Source organism: Auxenochlorella protothecoides (genome assembly GCF_000733215.1).
Source record: "Auxenochlorella protothecoides strain 0710 unplaced genomic scaffold scaffold77, whole genome shotgun sequence".
Classification (NCBI taxonomy): domain Eukaryota; kingdom Viridiplantae; phylum Chlorophyta; class Trebouxiophyceae; order Chlorellales; family Chlorellaceae; genus Auxenochlorella; species Auxenochlorella protothecoides.
Genome location: NW_011934370.1, coordinates 641 through 19,289, shown reverse-complemented (window position 1 = coordinate 19,289; position 18,649 = coordinate 641). Strand labels below are relative to the sequence as shown.

Below are 18,649 nucleotides of genomic sequence, written 5' to 3'. Positions count from 1 at the left end.
CCAGTCATGAGCACCATTGAAAGCCAAGCGGCAGTTGGTCAGAAGGCATGGGCTCCTGTTGTGACTCGGGGCCTGCACACTTCTAGGGCTCATCCCATCAGACCGACAGCCCGCGATACACCGCGTGCGGCAAGCCGGGCACCAAACCCCACGACCCTCCGTCCCCTTAGTCCAGCAGCGCTCGCGTCTTGCGCCCAGACTCCACGGCAGCTCGAGCCGTGGCCACCAGGCTTGGCGGCAGCGCATGCATCAGCAGGGGCATGGAGTAGAGGATGGACCGCAGGGCCATGCCCGAGGGCGGCAGCTCCGCCTGGGCCTGGGCCTGCGCGCGGGGTGGAAATGGGAAAGTGGGTGTTGGACGGGGGGGAGATGTGACAGTGAGGGCCCCGAGGACTTGTCATGGGTAGCGACCCTACAGAGCACGCCTCCCTTCCACTCCAAGCTCGCCCTCACCTTGAGCTGGTTGAATAGGTCGATGGCGCGCTCCCATTGCTGCCCCGCCTCGCAGGCTCTCAGCAGCGCACACAGCGTGTCGCTTGTCGGCTTCAGGCCCCGCGCCTGTGCGCATGGATTTGGGTGGCGAGGCTGTTTGCGGCAAGCAAATGGTGCAGGTGGCCAAGAAAGGAGGATCCCCTCACGTCTGAGCAGCACCTGTCACGCAGGTGCACTCAGGCACCCACAGCGCCAGACACCCTCCTGAGTTCAGCCAAAGCTTCATCAGGGCCCCTTGCAGCCACTTTATCAACCCTCCTCCCACCCACACCCACCATCCCACACATAGACTTCCACACCCTCTTGCCTGCAGCTGGTTGTACGCCTCCCAGGCCTCCTGGTACTTTCCCCCCCGCTCCAGCGCAAGGATCAGGGCTGCAAACGAGGCGGCGTCCGGCGCCGGCCCCTCCCCGCCGGCCATGCCCTCCAGCACCGCGCGCGCGTGGCGCCACTGCGCGCCGCCAGCCAGCGTGCGCAGCAGCGCGTTGTGCGCCTGCACACCTGGACGGCGCCCCGTGGCGCGCGCGGCGCGCATGGCGTCCAGCGCTGCCTCCCACTGCCCGTCGGCGGCGCAGGCGCCAAAGAGCGCGGAAAGCGTAAAGTCGTCGGCGGGCAGCCCCGCGCGCGCCATCTCGCGTTCGTACTCGCGCGCGGTCGCGTACTGCCCCGGCGCACGGCACGCGCCGATCAGCGCGTTGTAGGTCGCGGCGGTGGGCGCCACGCCCGCGGCGCGCATGCGCGCCGCCGCCTCCCGCGCGCGGTCCAGCCGCCCCGCGCGCGAGCAGGCGCAGATGACGCCATTCCAGGCGCGAACGGGGGCGGCGCCGCCGCCGCGCCGCGCGTCAGACAGCAGCGCCCAGGCACGCTGCCAGCCGGCCAGGCGCGCCGCCGCGGCAATGGCCGCCGTGTAAGCCGGGCCGTCGGGGACGATCCCCGCGCGACCCATCGCCTCGAAGGTGCGCAGCGCGTCGCCCGCCGAACCCCAGCGCCGCTGGCAGTTGATAAGGGCGGTGTAGTGCCGCACGTTGGGCTGCACGCCTGCAGAGGTGTGTGGCGGTGGTGGTGAGGGATCAAGGGGCGGTGAGAGGGTATGTGGAAGGGATATCAATGTTGAAGGGGCGATGATGGACTTTGGCGGGGACGCCGCCAAGCTGTGCTCACACACTCACCATCGGACCGACATCTCTAAAGACAGCCCCCACACGCCCGGGCCTCACCGTGCGCCGCCATGCCGTCGAACCAGCGCTGCGCGTGCTGGGCGTCGCGGCAGTTGGAAAGCACGGCGGCGTAGGTGAAGACGTCGCGCGCCACGCCCTCGCGCCGCATGTCCTCCAGCACCGACCGCACCACGCCCCAGCGCTGCGCCCGGCCTGCGACGGGTGAGGAGTGTGGGTGGCAGGATCGATACAGGCGTGGCTGGGAATATGAGAAGACCTGGGGTGAGTTCTGGCCCTTTCTTTCCGTACCGCGCCACTCAGCAGATGGGGCACAGCATGGATAGGACGAACATGCCCAGCCCAGGCGGCGCCGGGCGGGGCTGACGCCGACGAGGTCTGGCTCGGTGTCCTGGAGAATCACCCCAATGCAATCCTTCTCAAACAAAAGAGTAAAACATCCGATGCACCTGCTGCGGTGATTACGGTGTTGAAGCAGGTGGCGTCTGCCTCCAGGCCCTCCAGCCGCAGCTGGCGCCACACCTTCAGCACCGCGCCGGGGCCGGCGTCGGAGCCCTGGCCCAGGCAGACCTGCATGACCCGCGTGACGACGGGGGCGGGGCGGGAGGCAGGGGGTAGGCTCCACAACAGGCACAGCGCGGCGTTGGCTGCGCCCCGCGCCTCCAGCTGGCGCAGGAGCCAGTGTACAGACTTGTGGTCCAGCTGGTGGAGGGGGAGGGCCGGGGCGCGGCAAGCCAGGAGGCTGGTCAGCAGGGGGGTCAGGGCGGACAGGTCGGGAGGGGGGGTCAGGACGGGCAGGTCGGGAGGGGGCGTCTGCGGGCTGCTCGTGCCGGTGGAGCGGTGTGCCGCTTGGTCGGGGCCCGTGGCCAGGCCGGGGAGTGTTGGGAGGGTGGGGGGCTGGGCATGGGGCCTGGCATTGTTGCGACGCTGGACTCCCGGCCCGAGCTTGTCACCATGAAGGCCAGGGAGACGACGTGGTCCAAATGTATATACAAGACCTCTACTCCACGGTACAATTCTGGACATGACCAATGCAGGGCTCAGAAACTGTGCATGGGCTTGTGCATTCCCTCACGGGGCACCCACACGGCCATGATGCTGCCCGGAAGTGCTGGGCCTCTCGAGACTGCCTGTGTCTCAAAATTCGAGCATTATATCACGGTAACAACTCGTGCAAGTGCATCTGTGGTTTTGCGTGGAATCCTGACATTCTTGCTCGTGCTTCGTAAATCTGCATGTCGCGCCCTGGCATCCATATCGCAATTCAGCGTCGCATCGGTACCTTGTTTGCGCCCCAAAACTTCTTACCAGACCGTAATGACTATCATCGACTCCCACTCCAGCAAAGCAACCAAATGCAGCTCGGCACAGGAAAATCCACCTTTGGGGTTTGGTTTGCCATTATCGCGGGGATTTTGTTAACGATTATGTTTCGGCAATGATTGAATTTTTACCGAGTGTTGTCGGCTCTAAGTTGATGGTATTCCCTTCATGTACAGTAGGAGGATGGGATAGGCGAACCGCCTCGCAATTGAACATAATTCAGTGGAGGGCAGGGCGAGCCAATCAACAGGTTCATCATCTTCACGGAATGCATTCACCACCTCAAGAGCATCAATGAAATGAGAACTGGCAATAATGTAGACCAAGACCAGTGCACGGTTAATGGGTAACCCAGCGCAGAGCTTGCTCTGAATGGAAAGAGTATGGCTGCAAGTCAATACGCGATTTGAAGTGCTGCAGCGCTTGCTCAGCAGCCGGGCGGCCACATGCGTCAGATGCCTGTGGCTGCCACCCACAAGGTTCCACCAAAGATGGGGTTTCGTGCCCGGTCTCTGTAGATGTTGCCTTCTCTCCAGTTTGTCGGGAGCTCCCACAAATTCCCGATGCAATGCGGTGTTCTCCCTGGGATCTGGGTAGAAGTGCTCAAACACCCTGTAAAGGCCATCCTTGAGCTCCACTGAGAGCTCCACGCCAAAGTTTTCGGGATGTAGAGCATGCGCTGCCAGGTGTATGTCTGTGATGGACCTCCTCGTCCACAGTTGGAAAGCTGCCAGCACCTGTTGCCTTTCGGCGTGTGGGATGATCTCTGTGCTGGCAAGGTTGTCCTCTACCTCACATACCGGACGATAGAGGACACCGGTGCAGGCACTGTCTTCAGCCACAAGGTGCAACAAGTCTATGAGAGGCCTGGAGGGAGGGAGCAAAGGGGGGAAGTGAGCTTTTATATCCTCTTAAGGATGTCCCACATCCTTGATTGACGTACCTGATGAGCTCTAGAAGGGCTTGACCGCGACCCTTTCACCCAGGGCTCTGAATGAGCTGGGCAATCTCGTCCGGTTCTTGCCGCGCAGTCCAAGGCATCCCGTAAAGCCAGTTCTGCCAGTCAGCTGCCGCAGTCATTTCCTGCAGGTTCTCCAGGTTCTCCAGCAGCCATTCCAGCATGAAATACTTGGACGTCAGATGAGTCTCCCCTACAGCATGATCGTGAGTGATTTGACAGGATTGGTGTTTCCATTGCCGAGACTCAGGTCACTAGTCACAAAACTGGGCATCGCCAAACACTCACCACAGTTCACCGGCAGGCTGTCAGAAGAATCTCAAAGGCAACGCACAGCCGTAGGGTTGTCATACACGAACATGCATAGCTTGAGACATGGGTACAAGTCCCCTTTCACCCAAGACATCTCGCTCATGTCCTTGAAGAGGATGTCCACGGCATGCGCCGCACATGGCGTCTATCGGATGCTGGGATACCTGCGAGGGGCCACCATGGTTTCCCAGTCCGCAATGTCTGTCTCCAGGCAGTTCCGCTACCATGCCCCAGAGCCAGGGCTCACCTCTGCTCAATGATGGCCCCCGCCAGCTGGCAAGGAATAGCATTATCGGTGATCATCAGGTCTACACTCTTGACTCCGATCTCCTTGATGACCGCCTCCAGCTGATCTGCCAAGTACTCGGCAGTCTTGCAGCCATCAGCAGCATCAGTGCTCCTTGTGAAACGCCCCCCCGCACTCGTCATTGCAAAGAAGTCCAGCACTGGTCTATCTGCTGCATCCTGCCAGCCATCCATGACAAGGGCTAAGCCCTGTGGACTTAGAAACTGGGGATAACAGGTTCCACTGTTTGGAGAAGGTCTCATTCTTGTCTGTGCAAGTCACGCCTTTGAAGTCTTACCTCTTTTTCCTCAGCACGCATCAAAGGTTGGAGTTCTTTCTTGAGATTCTCAACGTTTTTGGCCAGCAATGGCCCGCAGAGTTCGCTGTACGTCGGGAGTCGGATATCGCCATCAATGTCCGCGAGTCTCTGCATCATTCTACAGAAGGAAGACGATTCCACCTGCAAGGGAAGCCAAGCACAGCCAGTGACTGGGATGGGGCATTGCTCAGCATCTCCAGAGCGATCTCTACATGTGTCATCCCACCTTATCAAAGGGGATGCCCTCCTGGGAGAAGAACCTGGCAATAGTACCCCTTGCTTGTGCAATTCCCTGGGTTTTCAGTGCGTCCTCTAATCCTCCCTGTTTCAAGGGCTTGCTGCTTGTACCAGGGCTGTCAGCGGCGGAGCCGGTAACAAATAGCTATAGGGACGCTTCTCCATGTGGCCAGAGTTTCTGATATGGCAGGCCGCCTCCGCAAGGTCTGGCGGCATATTCTGGCACTTCCTGACATCTTTAACGCCGATGAAATGCCCTTCTCTGTCTTGTTGTATTTGCGGTGATGATGCAGTTGCAGCACCGGCATTGTACTTTGGTGCTGGGCCCAGCGTCTGGCACCTCAACCCTCTGGAACGCTACCGCAACCAGTCCTTCGAAGGATCTCATGAGACACTGATGCTGGAGATCGCACACCACAACCTAGATGATACCATCCACCTCCCTCCTGCAGCTCGATCTTGAAGCTTCCCTGGGGTGGGGTCCGAATACGATCTGGATGCATTTTGAACTCGAGGCGCCCGCACGTGGGCAGTTTGCCATGGTACTCGGTGAATAACTCAATCAAGGCAGCCTCCTCAATCGGCAACGTATTGTGATACCCATCTTCATATCATTGCAAAACAATGTCTGTAAGTTTTTATTGATGCGCAGTAAGACCAATGTGGCTATTCCCATGCAAACAAGATTTTGTCTTGGACTCCCACAGCTCATCTATGTCCCTCGATACTGCACCATCTACATGCAACCCTTCCGGGGTGGGGTTGAGCCAAATATGTAGAGGGCGCTGCCTTGAGGAACCAGTATAACCAGTCGCCCTTGGTGCTGTCCAAGGCTGCTCAAGTATCTCAGGACTACGCCTGCTCTGGAGGTACTGAGCCCCAGGGGTGGCACTGCCGATGCAGGCGACTGTGAAAGGGGTGCATGATCTACACTGCGCCGATATAACGGAAGCTCGTCAGGCCGACATGATTTTCCATTACTGGATTCTGTGTGATGGGTTGGCATGCCTCTTGCTCCTGCCATACCCCTGACCTACCAAACAGGATGAACCCAGGCAACGAACCAAATAACCACTGAACCTTGCACACTGCAAGGTTCGAGAATAGCTGCTGGTGAACTTTCATATTTTCAACATCATCATGAAGCCGGGCTGCAGGGTGCCTAGGTGACACAGGTTCTGCAGACGACATGCATTGATGAGCACTGGCATGCGCAGAAGTCTCTGGTACAAGGGTTGGGTGACAGGATGGGATATCAAGGTGAGGTACGGAGGTGTCCCTCCTGGACAAATGGATCAATACATCCTTGAGAACACGTGTAGAGTTGGGATGAACGGGGGTTGCACCGCCCACGCTGCAGGTGCGGCTGCGGCGTGCTGGACCCCCTGCTCCGACAGTTCCGTGAAGAGTGGGACGAGCCTCAGGGCCCTCACAACCCCGCAGTCTTGCTCCGCAGGGCATAGTAGCACCAGACGCGGAAGAAGATGAGGAAGCCGAGCAGGATGAACCCGTTGCGGATGGCTTCGCCCTGGCTGTTGGGGTCCTGGAGCAGCTGCAGCGAGTCCTGCAGGCTGTGTTTGCATGACGAGGTGGTGGTGGTGGGGTGGTGCTGGTCGGGAGGACGCCTTGGACAAGGAGCTCCAGTATGTTCCAGAAAGCAGCTCCTTCCCTGGCAAAGCACAGCAGCAGGCACAGCGCAGTGGACCCCGCTGTCCCTGGTCGTGCATCCACACGGCAGCACTCACTTGGTGACCGGGGTGCATTCCGGGCTGGTGCTAGGGTCGCTGGGGTTGGTCAGCACGCAGGTGTCGGTGCCCTGCTCCATGCAGCTGTATATGGTGCGCCCCTGGAACTCAAAGTACAGCACCATGCCCAGCGCATAGTAGATGAATGAGAGGTACTTGAGCCAGCCGATCCAGTCCGCCAGGCCCACGACGAAGAAGCCTTTGCAGTGTGGGATGGGGTGAAATGGTTGGGGCTGCCCACAAGCAGCACATGCACCTCTTGGAACGCAGTGGCAGCAAGTGTGTAAACAACAACGCAACAAATGTAGAGTTCAGCCATGCCCCCGCGCGCCAGCGAGCCACCCGACACACCTCCTGTCAGGACCATGGCCAGCATGATGATGGTGGCGTAGGTCTGTGCCGTCTTGGGGTTCATGACCATCGTGCCAATGAGCAGTCTGCAACACATGAAGACGGGTTGACTCATTGGGGATGGAGCTTTAAACAATGTCGCCACCCATCAAGGTCCATGCCTTCCCTAGCCGCCAGGGCATTGCCACCATCAAAGACAGCCCACGCTAGTGTGACAGCCAGTGCCAAATAATACTGCCAGAGGCTTCATGGTCATCCAAGAGCAATCTGGCCCTCGAAATCCCTACCACACTACCACACGCAACCCCTCGGTAAACTCACCCCAGACTCTGGGCCACCAGCATGGACAGGATGACAGTGAAGTAGTTGGCAAAAAAGGCGCCAGCTGTGTACCGGAGCCCGCCCATGAAGTAGACGACGATGATGAAGAGGGTGGGAATGGTGAAGTCCATGGGCCAGTCGGACATGAGTCTGGCAAAGTAGAAGGCTGACAGCCTGCAGGAGGGGTAGACGGACGGCAGACAGAAGTGGGTTGGGGATCTCGTCCTCCATGTCCTCAGCTGAGGACGGCCCAACAGGTGCCGTCCACGGTGTTATTGCGCCACTGACCCTCCGCACACCCCCAGATCCTCAATCAACACACAACTACACCTCCCATCCACCCCTCCCACGACACTCTGCCGGACAGCGGACCTGTACATGCCGCTGGCACGCTCCTTCAGCATCATCCGCTGCTCCTCCGGGAAGGTGAACAGCGCCACAAACAGCATGCGGAAGGCAAGGAACATGATCTCAAAGAAGAGCAGTCCTGGGGAGTGGGAGAGAGTTTGTGGAGTGGGCAGGCTTTTTATTGTGCTGTGCGCAAACACAATCTGACAGCAGCTGTGAGTTTTGGTCGTACAGGAGACTACATTGATCATGCGTACTATGAAAAGCCCACATTCCCTGCCTTTTGCCAGCATGCCAGCTCACCAATGGTGTTTCGAGCGGACAGGAGGGTGTCGTCCTGGGCCTTCTGCAGCCAGAAGAGGCCGGAGAGCACGGCGATCACCATCAGCTGGGCGATGTCTTGCACGGAGAAGTTCTGTGAAAGGAGATGGACACAAGTTGTACACGTTTCCTCAAAGGGACATGATGATGCATTGGCAACATGCCACATACAAAAACAGCATGACGCAGGAACCCCTTCCCACCCCCCTCAAACTGCACAACACCATCAACCGCTATGACAGGAACACAATCACGCACCTGAAAGCGCCGGGTCCGGATCGAGCGCTGGAACAGGATCTTGAGCTGGTCCTTGTAGGAAGCCCCCCACCGGTGCTCGTTGCTATTTGCGTCCTCACCTCCCTGCCCGCCCTCCTCTGCCACCACATGCAGTGCCTTGATGCTCCCCTGCCCGTTCTTCTCCAGGCCATTGCCGCCATTCAGGTCGACCGGGTCCAGGCTGGAGGTGCTGACGTCTGGGGACCCACCGTCCAGCTTCTCTCGGATCTGATCGATGTATGAGTGGGGAACAGGGTGAGGTGGCGTCCAGGAGTTTGAGCGCCAAGTTTCATGTGCACAAACACCATCCAAGAGGGGCTGAGTTTGTTAAGGATCAGGATAGCCCTCCCAACCTCACCTCATGCAGGTCTTCCTTGTCGGTATCAAAGTCAAAGCCCTCCATGGGGTGCTTCGCCATGAACAGCTCGGAGCAGGACACCAGGTACCTATTTTTTTTGGGGGGGGGGGGGGTTGGAGACAGGGGATCAACAAGCTGAGCGAGCATTTGGAGGCCAGCGGTGAGCTCCATTGATCTGGCACCCAGCCCTTCCCTGCCACGGCCTGCAGCCCCGACACAAGTTTCAGTAGCACAGACTCTGAGCGCATCCCTTCAAACTGTCAATCCCCAGCTGACACACAACAAGGACCCCCCCCAAGAAACTAAAAACCCACTCACTTGCGCGTCTCCTCGCCGTCACGGCCGCCCTCCGTGGACACATCGGCGGATGCCAGGTCCAGGATGAAGTCTGCGGCGTTCACGCGGTAGGGCAGGGTGTAACCCAGCGCGTCAAACCAGTCGACGGCGTGGTGTGCCTTGCCGTGGTACATGCAGTGCCCTGTGAGTGGGTTTTGTGGTAGGATGGGCGGGAGGTTGTTGTCCACAGGGCCTCGAGCTGAGCCGGAAGATCATCCTAAACCTGATGCACACCATTCGTCCCCATGCAGCACAAAGGAGAGCGGCAATGCTAGGCCCCTGGAGAGATCAACAACCCGTATTTTGCAACAAATGTAGACCCCTTTGCCGGCCACTCGAGGATACCATCCTCTCCGCGCCCTCCCTCCCCCCAACAACCAACACACAACTCACCCTGGGACAGGAGCAGGAGGTTGTCCAGGGTCTGGTAGATGCGGGAGGAGGGCTGGTGGATGGTGGTGACGATGACGCGGCCGCCCTTGGCCAGGAACTGCAGCATCTGGAGCAGGTGCATGGCGGTGGTGGAGTCCAGCCCGGAGGTGGGCTCGTCCAGGAACATGATGGAGGGGTTGATGAGGAGTTCGTGCCCGACGGAGGTGCGCTTGCGCTCGCCGCCGGAGATGCCCTTGCGGAAGAAGCCGCCGATGACAGTCTTGCGGCACCCCTCCAGACTCAGCGCGGTGATCACGTCGTCCACGCGCTTGGCCTTGTCTGCCGCCGACATCTCGCGTGGCAGGCGCAGCGCAGCGGCGTACCCCAGCGTCTCCTCCACCGTCAGCGACTCGTACAGCAGGTCGTCCTGCAGGACGTAGCCCACCTGGCGCTTCAGGCGCTTGGTCAGCGGCGCGCCGTTGAAGGTCACGCTGCCGCTGACCTTCATCAGCTTCTGCGCGCGCGCGCCCATGATGGACAGCAGCGAGGTCTTGCCCGAGCCGGAGGGGCCCATCAGCGCCAGCACCTCGCCTGGCTCGATGCGCCCCTGGATGCCGAACAGGATCTGTGAGGGGGTTGTGGTGTGGGAAGGTGGGAGGGGGATGAGCTGGATTCATCCAGAAGTGGTGAGGGGGATGTGGCTACCCACACCAGCCAACCGATGGGCCGGTTCATGGAATACGACAGGGCACACAGTACTGGGGGACGCCAAAGTGACACAGGATACGCACTTGTCGCATGGTGGGGCGGTCATCCACGGGCGTGGCCGCGCTGCTCTTCCGCCATGTAGCGGGATTCAGCTTGGAGGTCCAGGAGGGCCCCGAGAAGAAGTTGGGGACATGTGCGCTCACAGCATTGATCTGCACCACCACGCGCTTGTTCGGTGGTATGGACTCGATAATGGACAGGTTTCCAATATCTGTCTGGCCGATCTGCAGCTTCACAGTGTGCGTGCGCTCCAGGAAGGAGGCGTTCCTGTGACCGTCGGACCCGTAGCTGGTCCCCGACGGGACCACCCGTGGAGTCCCAGCCTCCCGGGCTTTCTGATCCTCGTCGATTCCCATGGAAATAATATTATCAGACTGAAATAATATGGGCTATCCCCGTGTTGACCCTCCCGTATTGTGCCCAGTCGTTCATTCGGCCCGTCTGCTGCGCACTCACACACAGTGACGTAATCGTCACACATGTTTTTTCGTTTCGCGGCAGCTTCAAAACGATTGGGATTCTGTGCGACAGTGTCCGAACTCCCAAAGAAAGATTCCCATGTGGTTCATAGAGCACACTGAGCAACATTACAGGTCGCTGATTGTCTGGTCTGCAAGGTCTGTCGCGTTGTGCAGGCCCGACAGCAGTCGGGCACCGACTAAGTGGTCATGGCTGCCGTACCCATGGTTGATCTCGATGAATGAAAGGTTTATGTGCACGCAGGCGGTAGCTTTGCGCATCACTCACGTTTAAGTACACAACCAATTCCGTTTGGATGGTAAGGGGGGATTCTTGCGGAGCGCAGTTGTCACCGTGCTCGCCGGAGGGTTCCTGGTCAGCCGCCAGGGATACGGACTGGCTAGATGTGCACGGTTGGGCCCATGCACGGCTCGGCTCTCGTACAACCCCCGTATACATGTCAGCGACTGCTACTGGTAGCATTTGGGTACACTGTGCTCGATTGAACTGCTGATGGCGTGCCACAATGGTTGTATGTGCAAAACTTGCGCGCATCAGATGCCAGATGCCATTGGAGGGAAAGACTGCCAGGCCATAGCAGAGACTGTTGTGTCGAAGACTAGTTTCACATGAAAAGGTCTGGAAGAACACTCGGTGCGATCCACATCCCAAAGACTTCATCAGCTTTCTCTAGCGTGAACATCTGCCAGCAGGGTGGGCGCTCCAGCCACCATCCAACAGCAGATTCAACAATTTCAAAGAACATGATGAGCAGTCAGTTGGCAAAACCGAGTTTCCTGACTCGCCAGAATCAACCTGGCTTACCCATGGAGGACCCCCCTGTCTGTCATCGTAATGTACAAGCTTGTGGCGAAAGTCGGTTGGGGCGGCGCAGCAGAGGGCAGGCAATACAGGTAACAGCCCTACCGCCTCTTCCCACCACGGCTGCCCCCCCTGCTCGGCTTCTTCTCCCCCCTCCGGGCGGCCGCCCGGTCAGTACCCCGCTTGTCCTTGCGCATGCGGGCGTCCAGGGGCGGCCCCTTCTTCTTGTACTGGTCGGAGCGGGAGGGCTTCTTCTTGCCCCGCCCCCGCCCCCGCGCCACCTTGTACAGCTTCTCAATCTCCTTCACCTTGGCCCCCGCACTGCCGTCCTCCGACTTGGCGATGGCCTCTGCCTTCTGCCGCGCCTGGCTCAGCCGCTCGCCCAGGCGCTTGGCCTTGCGCGCCTTGGCCTCCGCCACCTTGCGCATGGGCCGAGCGTCCACACTGCGCAGCGCCTCCCGCGCCTCCTTGTACTCCGCGGGCGTGACCTGGGGCGCGGGGCGCATGAACTTCTTCTCGTCCTCCTCAAACCACTTGGGCAGGCCCGTGTCGTGGCTGCGTGTGAAGACAGTGGAAAGGGAGGAATCTTGAGTCAGAGACCCTATTGGGAGTCACTGTATGCTTCCACTGTGAATGCATTGAGGAGAGGCACACCATCACACCTTCGCCTCCTTGCCAATAAATGAGCCCACGTAAAGGTGCCCTGCCTGAGTATCCTGCCACCCCACTGGCCGCGACACTCACAACGCGTATCTGTTGTAGGCCGCCTCCACGATGTCGTCCTTGACCCTGCGCCGCAGCATCTTCTTGGCCAGGGCCATCATCGTGGCCTGAGGGGAGGTAGTGGGTATATGGAACCACATGTTTTATCTTCTTTCAGCTACCTCAGACTCGCGGTGCAAGACCCAGTTGGATTGACCCCCATGATCCCACTCCCTCCCCTGGGGATGCAGAACGGTGCCGAGATCCTTACCCACACAGGAGCTTGTACACCAATCCCACGAGACTGCCGCACTCCACAAATGATGCTCGCCCCACCTTGGCATCGTCGTCTAGCAGCTCCAACTCGTTCTCGGAGTCGGAGTCGGAGTCGGAGTCCGAGTCCGAGTCCTTGGCAGGCACCTCCTCGAACCCCGCCCTAGATGCCCTTGGCCCCCGCACTGCCGTCCTCCGACTTGGCGATGGCCTCTGCCTTCTGCCGCGCCTGGCTCAGCCGCTCGCCCAGGCGCTTGGCCTTGCGCGCCTTGGCCTCCGCCACCTTGCGCATGGGCCGAGCGTCCACACTGCGCAGCGCCTCCCGCGCCTCCTTGTACTCCGCGGGCGTGACCTGGGGCGCGGGGCGCATGAACTTCTTCTCGTCCTCCTCAAACCACTTGGGCAGGCCCGTGTCGTGGCTGCGTGTGAAGACAGTGGAAAGGGAGGAATCTTGAGTCAGAGACCCTATTGGGAGTCACTGTATGCTTCCACTGTGAATGCATTGAGGAGAGGCACACCATCACACCTTCGCCTCCTTGCCAATAAATGAGCCCACGTAAAGGTGCCCTGCCTGAGTATCCTCCCACCCCACTGGCCGCGACACTCACAACGCGTATCTGTTGTAGGCCGCCTCCACGATGTCGTCCTTGACCCTGCGCCGCAGCATCTTCTTGGCCAGGGCCATCATCGTGGCCTGAGGGGAGGTAGTGGGTATATGGAACCACATGTTTTATCTTCTTTCAGCTACCTCAGACTCGCGGTGCAAGACCCAGTTGGATTGACCCCCATGATCCCACTCCCTCCCCTGGGGATGCAGAACGGTGCCGAGATCCTTACCCCCACAGGAGCTTGTACACCAATCCCACGAGACTGCCGCACTCCACAAATGATGCTCGCCCCACCTTGGCATCGTCGTCTAGCAGCTCCAACTCGTTTTCGGAGTCGGAGTCGGAGTCCGAGTCCGAGTCCGAGTCCTTGGCAGGCACCTCCTCGAACCCCGCCCTAGATGCCCCACCAGAGCGCCCGCCTGTGAGGGGCTCCGGGTCAGCGTCCGAGGGCTCGGGCGCGGCGGGCACGGCCGCACGCTGCTGCCCCGCCTTCTTCACCCCCGGAGCGGGCGCCGGCGCGGCCTCGACGCCACTCATGTCTCCCGACGCGCCCCCTGCATCGTCCCCCTCCGCCGCCGCGCTGATGTCGGCGTCGGCGAAGATGTCCTGGCTGAACCACTGCGCGGCGGCAGCCGCCGCGCTGGTGGCCACCCCCACCTTGCTCTCGTCCAGCTCCACGACCAGGCCGCCGCCGTCGCCGGGGGTATCGTCGTCGTCGTCGTCGTCGCTGTACCCGCCCAGGACCACGGGCTCGTCCCCGGCGTCGGCCCCCTCCTCCTCCTCCTCCGACAGGTCGCCCTCCATGCCCACCCGGCGCCGCCGCTTGCGCGCCGCGCCGCCCTTGCCCCGGATGCGCTGCCGCTCCTTCCACGACTGGTACGACGTCTCCAGGTACTCGTCCATGACGGCGTCGTAGCGCCTCTGCTCGTCCTCCGAGTCGACCTCGGACTCGGTGCCGGGGTCCTCCGCCACGTCCCCGGCCTCGGACCCGGAGTCCAGATCCTCGGCATCCGGCACGCCCGCCGCCGCCAGCCGCTCCACGGCCTGCCTGCTGCCCTTGATGGAGGCCAGGGAGAACATGCTCTCCGGCCCATTATCCTCGCCGATGCCCTCCGCCTCAGCCATCTGTGCGGAGCGCAGCCGCGCCTTCATGCGCAGCTCCTTGCGCTTCTTCTTCTCCTTCTTGGCCACGCGCTCCATGCGGTCCTTGATCTCCCCCATCTCGCGCAGCAGACGCGTCTCCGCATCCTCCTCCTCGTCTTCCGCGGTCTTACCGTCCTCGGCCCCCTTCACACTCGCCCCGGCCTCGGCCGCCGCCGGCGCCCGCTTGGCCAGGTCGCGCTTCAGGGTCAGGCGCCACTTCAGCAGCTGCTTGAACTCGGAGCGGCCCAGCACCTGCAGGTCGCCGCACAGGAGCCTGACCTCGGGTGTGGTGGCGGGGTGGTCGGCGACGAAGCGCGCCAGCTCGCGCCCCTCGCCCTCGCCCCCGGCGCCGGCCTCGGCGCCCAGGTCCAGCACGGTGTACTTGCCCAGCAGCTCGATGGGCGCGTCCAGCAGGACAAAGTCGGCGGCGGGGAGCGTGCGGTGCAGGCTGGACAGGCCGTCCTCGTAGCCCTCGCGGAAGCGGCGCTGCGTGACCTTCTGCTTGACCAGGGCGTCGGGGCCCGCGTTGCGCGGAGCCTCCGCCACGTCCTTGAACAGGTGCTTGGGGTCCAGCAGGCGCGGGTCGATGCGGGCGGGGGCCTTGTACCCCTGGCACACCACAAAGATCTCGGCGGAGGTGGAGCGCGAGGCGGCGGGCTTGGTGGCCTCCACGCTGCGGAACAGCTGCTTCATGGCGTACATGAGCGGCGTGTAGTCCTTGGACCGGAACACCTTGGTCACAAAGGTGCCGCGCGGGGCCAGCGTGTCGCTGGCCAGGCGCAGCGCCTCCAGCGCCAGCGCCGACTGGCTGTACGCCTCGCTGGCCCAGGCGCCGCCCACATTGGGCGCGCCGTCGTGCAGCACCACGTCGAACAGCGCGCCTGCCGCCTCTCGGCGCAGCATGGCCCGCGTCTCGGTGGTGGTGATGTCGCCGATCAGCGTGCGGGCGCCGCGCACGGGGCGGATGGGCACCAGGTCCACGCCCAGCACCAGGCTGCCCACCGGCATGTTCTTCACCGCCACCTGCAGCCAGCCGCCTGGCGGGGCGGGGGGTTGGGGAGGGGAGAGGGGTCAGGGCGGGAGGAATTACACGACCACACGATAGAATCAAAATTCACAATGGATCGCACAGTGGAAGGCCAGCGAGGACGCATGCTGGTGTCGCCTTCCAGAGTCCTCGGCTTGTGGGGGGGCCTCCTGTCCAGCCCCAGAAGTAAACACCTCACACGCGCACCTGGGGCGGCACACAGGTCCAGGCACGACCTGGAGCTGGACAGGAAGTCATACTTGCGGTTGAGCTGGATGAGCTTGAAGGCGGCGCGGGACCGGAAACCTGCAGCGAGGAGGGCGGTGTGGGTTGAGGCTGGGGCTTCAGCCGGCAGGAGGACCCTGCAGCATGCGCCCCGCAATATGCAACCATGCACCAAATGCGCAGTTTCACACATGGAAGGGCAATGGCATGCATCTCGCTTCCTCCCTCGCGCCGGGCCCCGTCCCCCGCCACCTGCGCGCCTTGCTCCTTGGCGAGGTAGTAGAACTTATCCAGGCGCGTCTTTCCCAGCTTCTTCTTCTGCCCCATGGTGTCTCAGTACTAGGGTGTGGGGCTCAACAGGAGGGCGCCACAGAGTGGCTGTGCGGGGCAAGCAGGGCGAGAGGGGGTATTTCATGCCGGCAGGCGCGCGCCCGGGGCGGAGCCCGAAGATGCGGCGCCTGCTGCGGGTGTTGGTGTGGTGGGGGAGGGACGCACGCAGGCATCATTCGAACACCCTCAGCGCGCTCATCGCTCTTCATTCACCATTCAAATGAGTCGTGCTTACAGGCTCAGCAGTTCATTCGTCCAGGGTGACGCACCGGAGGCGCAGGCACGGGCGCTCCGCCCCTCGCCTGCGCTCAGCGTGCCGCAGCGGTGGCGGCGGTGTCGTAGCCGTCGGGGTTGTTGGAGGCCCAGCGCCACTGGTCCTCGCACATATCCTTGACCGTCAGCTTGGCCTTCCAGCCCAGCTCGCGCTCGGCGGTGTCGGTGGCGGCCCACACCGCCTCGGCGTCGCCCGGCCGCCGCCCCACCAGCTTGGTCTTCACCTTGAGCCCGCTGGCCGCCTCAAAACCCTGCAAAGCAGATGATTGAGGGGGGTGAAAGGGAGGGGGCTTTAAATACGCGTGGGTCGGCGGTGAGGGCTGCCACTCGGGATGCCTGCTTCGACAGACGCTCAACCCCGCGTGGGTGCCTGGAGGCCCCCCAGGCGCACACTCCCACCTCACCCACAGCGTGGCCTCGCGATGCCGCCCCTCCGCGCCCACCCCACCGCCTTCCTCCCCCTCGTGCCACCCAAATCACCCTCATGCATCACTCCTCTCCCACTCACGTGGACCATCTGGAGGACGGTGGTGCCCTTGCCCGTGCCCAGGTTGTAGGCCACGGTGCCCAGGCCCTCGGTCTCCTCGGTCTTGCGCACCGCGCCCACGTGACCCTCCGCCAGGTCCATGACGTGGATGTAGTCGCGGACGCAGGTCCCGTCCTCGGTCGCGTAGTCGGTGCCGTACACCGCCAGCTCGGGGCGGTGGCCCAGGGCCACGGCCTGTACCCAGGGCATCAGGTTGTTCAGCTTCACCTGGTCCTCCCCGATGCGACCTTGAGGAATGGAAGACGTGGGGGGGGGGCTCGAGGCAAGGGGCTTCCCCAGGGGGAAAAGATGGGGCAAACGGCGTCCGTGGACAGATGGCGGGTCTCCATGACCAGGCCCAGACCCTGGGTGGGAATCAGGCGGCAGGCAGGGATGACCTCGCCCGGAGATCATGCCGCAGGCGAGAGCAGCCGCGACGCAAGCACTGTCCCGGGTGCCCCCGGCAGCCGCGAGCTCGACACGTGCGCACCAGGGTGCACAGGACACCCGTGACACCACCGCCCATGGTCTTGAGCCCAGGCATGACGCCCCACGCTCCCTGCACGCCCCCATGGCCCCCCCTTCCCCCCTCACCAGAGGGGTGTGCGCCGACGGGGTTGAAGTAGCGCAAGAGGACGATGCGCCACTCCTTGTCGCTGGCGTGCAGGTCACGGAAGATGTCCTCGTTGATGATCTTGGTGCGGCCGTAGGGGGAGACGGCGCACAGCGGGTGGCTCTCGTCGATGGGGACGCGCTGGGGGTTACCGTACACGGTGCAGGAGGAGGAGAAGACCAGCTTCTTCACGCCGTGCTTCTGCATGGCGCGGGCCAGGTTCACCGTGCCGCAGACATTGTGGTCGTAGTATCGAAGCGGGTCCTCCACGCTCTCGTTCACATACTTGCGAGCCGCAAAGTGCACCACCGCGGTGAACCTGGGTATTTTGGGGGTGGGAAGGGGGCAGGGGAGTGTGGATGTGGAGGTCACAGGACGGGGGGCCATGGCATGGGGTTGGGGACCTGCGGTGGATGCCATGCTCAACAGGCCCAGCGCTCGCCCAGAGGACACGGCGGGGCGCACGTCGCTGGGCACGCTGGAAACCACCGCTCTGCAAGAACCACCCCTCCACCGGAGACGCACTTGGTCTCGGCAAAGATCTTGTCCAGGGTGGCAAAGTCACGCAGGTCGCCCTGCAGGGGTGGATGCACGGCGCCACGTGGTTGGGGGGACAAGCCGCTGCACACATGATGCACCGCGATGCACCCATGCAGGCACACCACCTGTGCAGCCATGGGGCCGGCCAGGTCCCTACCCGTCCCCGCACATTCCCCCCCCCCAAACACCCTGTACCTTGATGAAGGTGAGGGCATCCTTGCGGTCCCCAGCCAGCTCCTTCATGCGGTAAAACGCCTCCTCCTTGGAATTCTCCAGGTTGTCGATCACCGTCACATTGTAGCCATGCTCCAGGAGAGCCAGCGAGGTGTGGGATCCTGCGGAAAGGTCAACGGGGTTGAGGTCGGTAGAGGGGGTAGGCGACCGCGTACAGCGTGCCTCTCGACCACACCGACCCAGCTGCTCGAGGCAATCGCCACGGCCAGATCCTAGATTGAAGGTGCATTGGCGGCCCGGGGATCGAGACCCACCGATGAATCCCGCTCCGCCCGTCACCAACACGTTCTTCGCCATCTGGAACTTTGAGGGAGAGCAAGCGCGCAAGTCACAGTGATGGGGAGATGTAGCAAGATATTTTATACTTGCTAGATTGATGTGCCTTTACAGTTTGGGTGATCGCTGAGCGTCGAGGTTCGACGCAAGGTACGTTCACGGTACCCATGTCCCCCCTCGCTGCAAGTTGAATTCGTTGGTGGGGTTTGCGGAAGTGGTGATGAATCAGGGGCCTTTGCTGTCTCAGCAAACGGACTGCTGATCCACCAACGATTACCTCGTGGTATTTCATCAATCTAA

The 18,649-nt window shown here is 61.7% G+C and overlaps 5 protein-coding genes across 5 annotated transcripts; all 5 read right to left on the bottom strand.

Moving 5' to 3' along the window:
- Positions 1 to 166: 166 nt before the first annotated feature.
- On the bottom strand, positions 167 to 2,623 carry F751_5939 (Pentatricopeptide repeat-containing protein, mitochondrial; the record flags this gene model as incomplete). The annotated part of the gene is made up of 7 exons (XM_011402589.1): positions 167 to 322; positions 454 to 558; positions 776 to 1,153; positions 1,421 to 1,530; positions 1,710 to 1,862; positions 2,117 to 2,480; positions 2,594 to 2,623. The coding sequence occupies 7 exons, from the start codon at positions 2,621 to 2,623 to the stop codon at positions 167 to 169; spliced, it is 1,296 nt and encodes a 431-aa protein (XP_011400891.1).
- A 3,908-nt stretch (positions 2,624 to 6,531) lies between these two features.
- F751_5938 (ABC transporter G family member 22) lies at positions 6,532 to 10,654 on the bottom strand (the record flags this gene model as incomplete). Its single annotated transcript, XM_011402588.1, has 11 exons — positions 6,532 to 6,673; positions 6,848 to 7,046; positions 7,199 to 7,284; positions 7,520 to 7,693; positions 7,892 to 8,006; positions 8,171 to 8,282; positions 8,447 to 8,692; positions 8,823 to 8,910; positions 9,141 to 9,300; positions 9,552 to 10,155; positions 10,322 to 10,654. 11 exons carry the CDS (start codon positions 10,652 to 10,654, stop codon positions 6,532 to 6,534), a joined length of 2,259 nt encoding a protein of 752 aa, XP_011400890.1.
- A 1,026-nt stretch (positions 10,655 to 11,680) lies between these two features.
- Positions 11,681 to 12,442, bottom strand: F751_5937 (Putative rRNA methyltransferase; the record flags this gene model as incomplete). Its single annotated transcript, XM_011402587.1, has 2 exons — positions 11,681 to 12,134; positions 12,324 to 12,442. 2 exons carry the CDS (start codon positions 12,440 to 12,442, stop codon positions 11,681 to 11,683), a joined length of 573 nt encoding a protein of 190 aa, XP_011400889.1.
- A 275-nt stretch (positions 12,443 to 12,717) lies between these two features.
- Positions 12,718 to 15,884, bottom strand: F751_5936 (AdoMet-dependent rRNA methyltransferase spb1; the record flags this gene model as incomplete). The annotated part of the gene is made up of 5 exons (XM_011402586.1): positions 12,718 to 12,973; positions 13,163 to 13,248; positions 13,541 to 15,342; positions 15,540 to 15,638; positions 15,749 to 15,884. 5 exons carry the CDS (start codon positions 15,882 to 15,884, stop codon positions 12,718 to 12,720), a joined length of 2,379 nt encoding a protein of 792 aa, XP_011400888.1.
- Positions 15,885 to 16,195: 311 nt separating this feature from the next.
- Positions 16,196 to 18,370, bottom strand: F751_5935 (UDP-glucose 4-epimerase 5; the record flags this gene model as incomplete). Its single annotated transcript, XM_011402585.1, has 6 exons — positions 16,196 to 16,411; positions 16,669 to 16,934; positions 17,281 to 17,618; positions 17,825 to 17,874; positions 18,035 to 18,174; positions 18,328 to 18,370. The coding sequence occupies 6 exons, from the start codon at positions 18,368 to 18,370 to the stop codon at positions 16,196 to 16,198; spliced, it is 1,053 nt and encodes a 350-aa protein (XP_011400887.1).
- Positions 18,371 to 18,649: the final 279 nt, after the last annotated feature.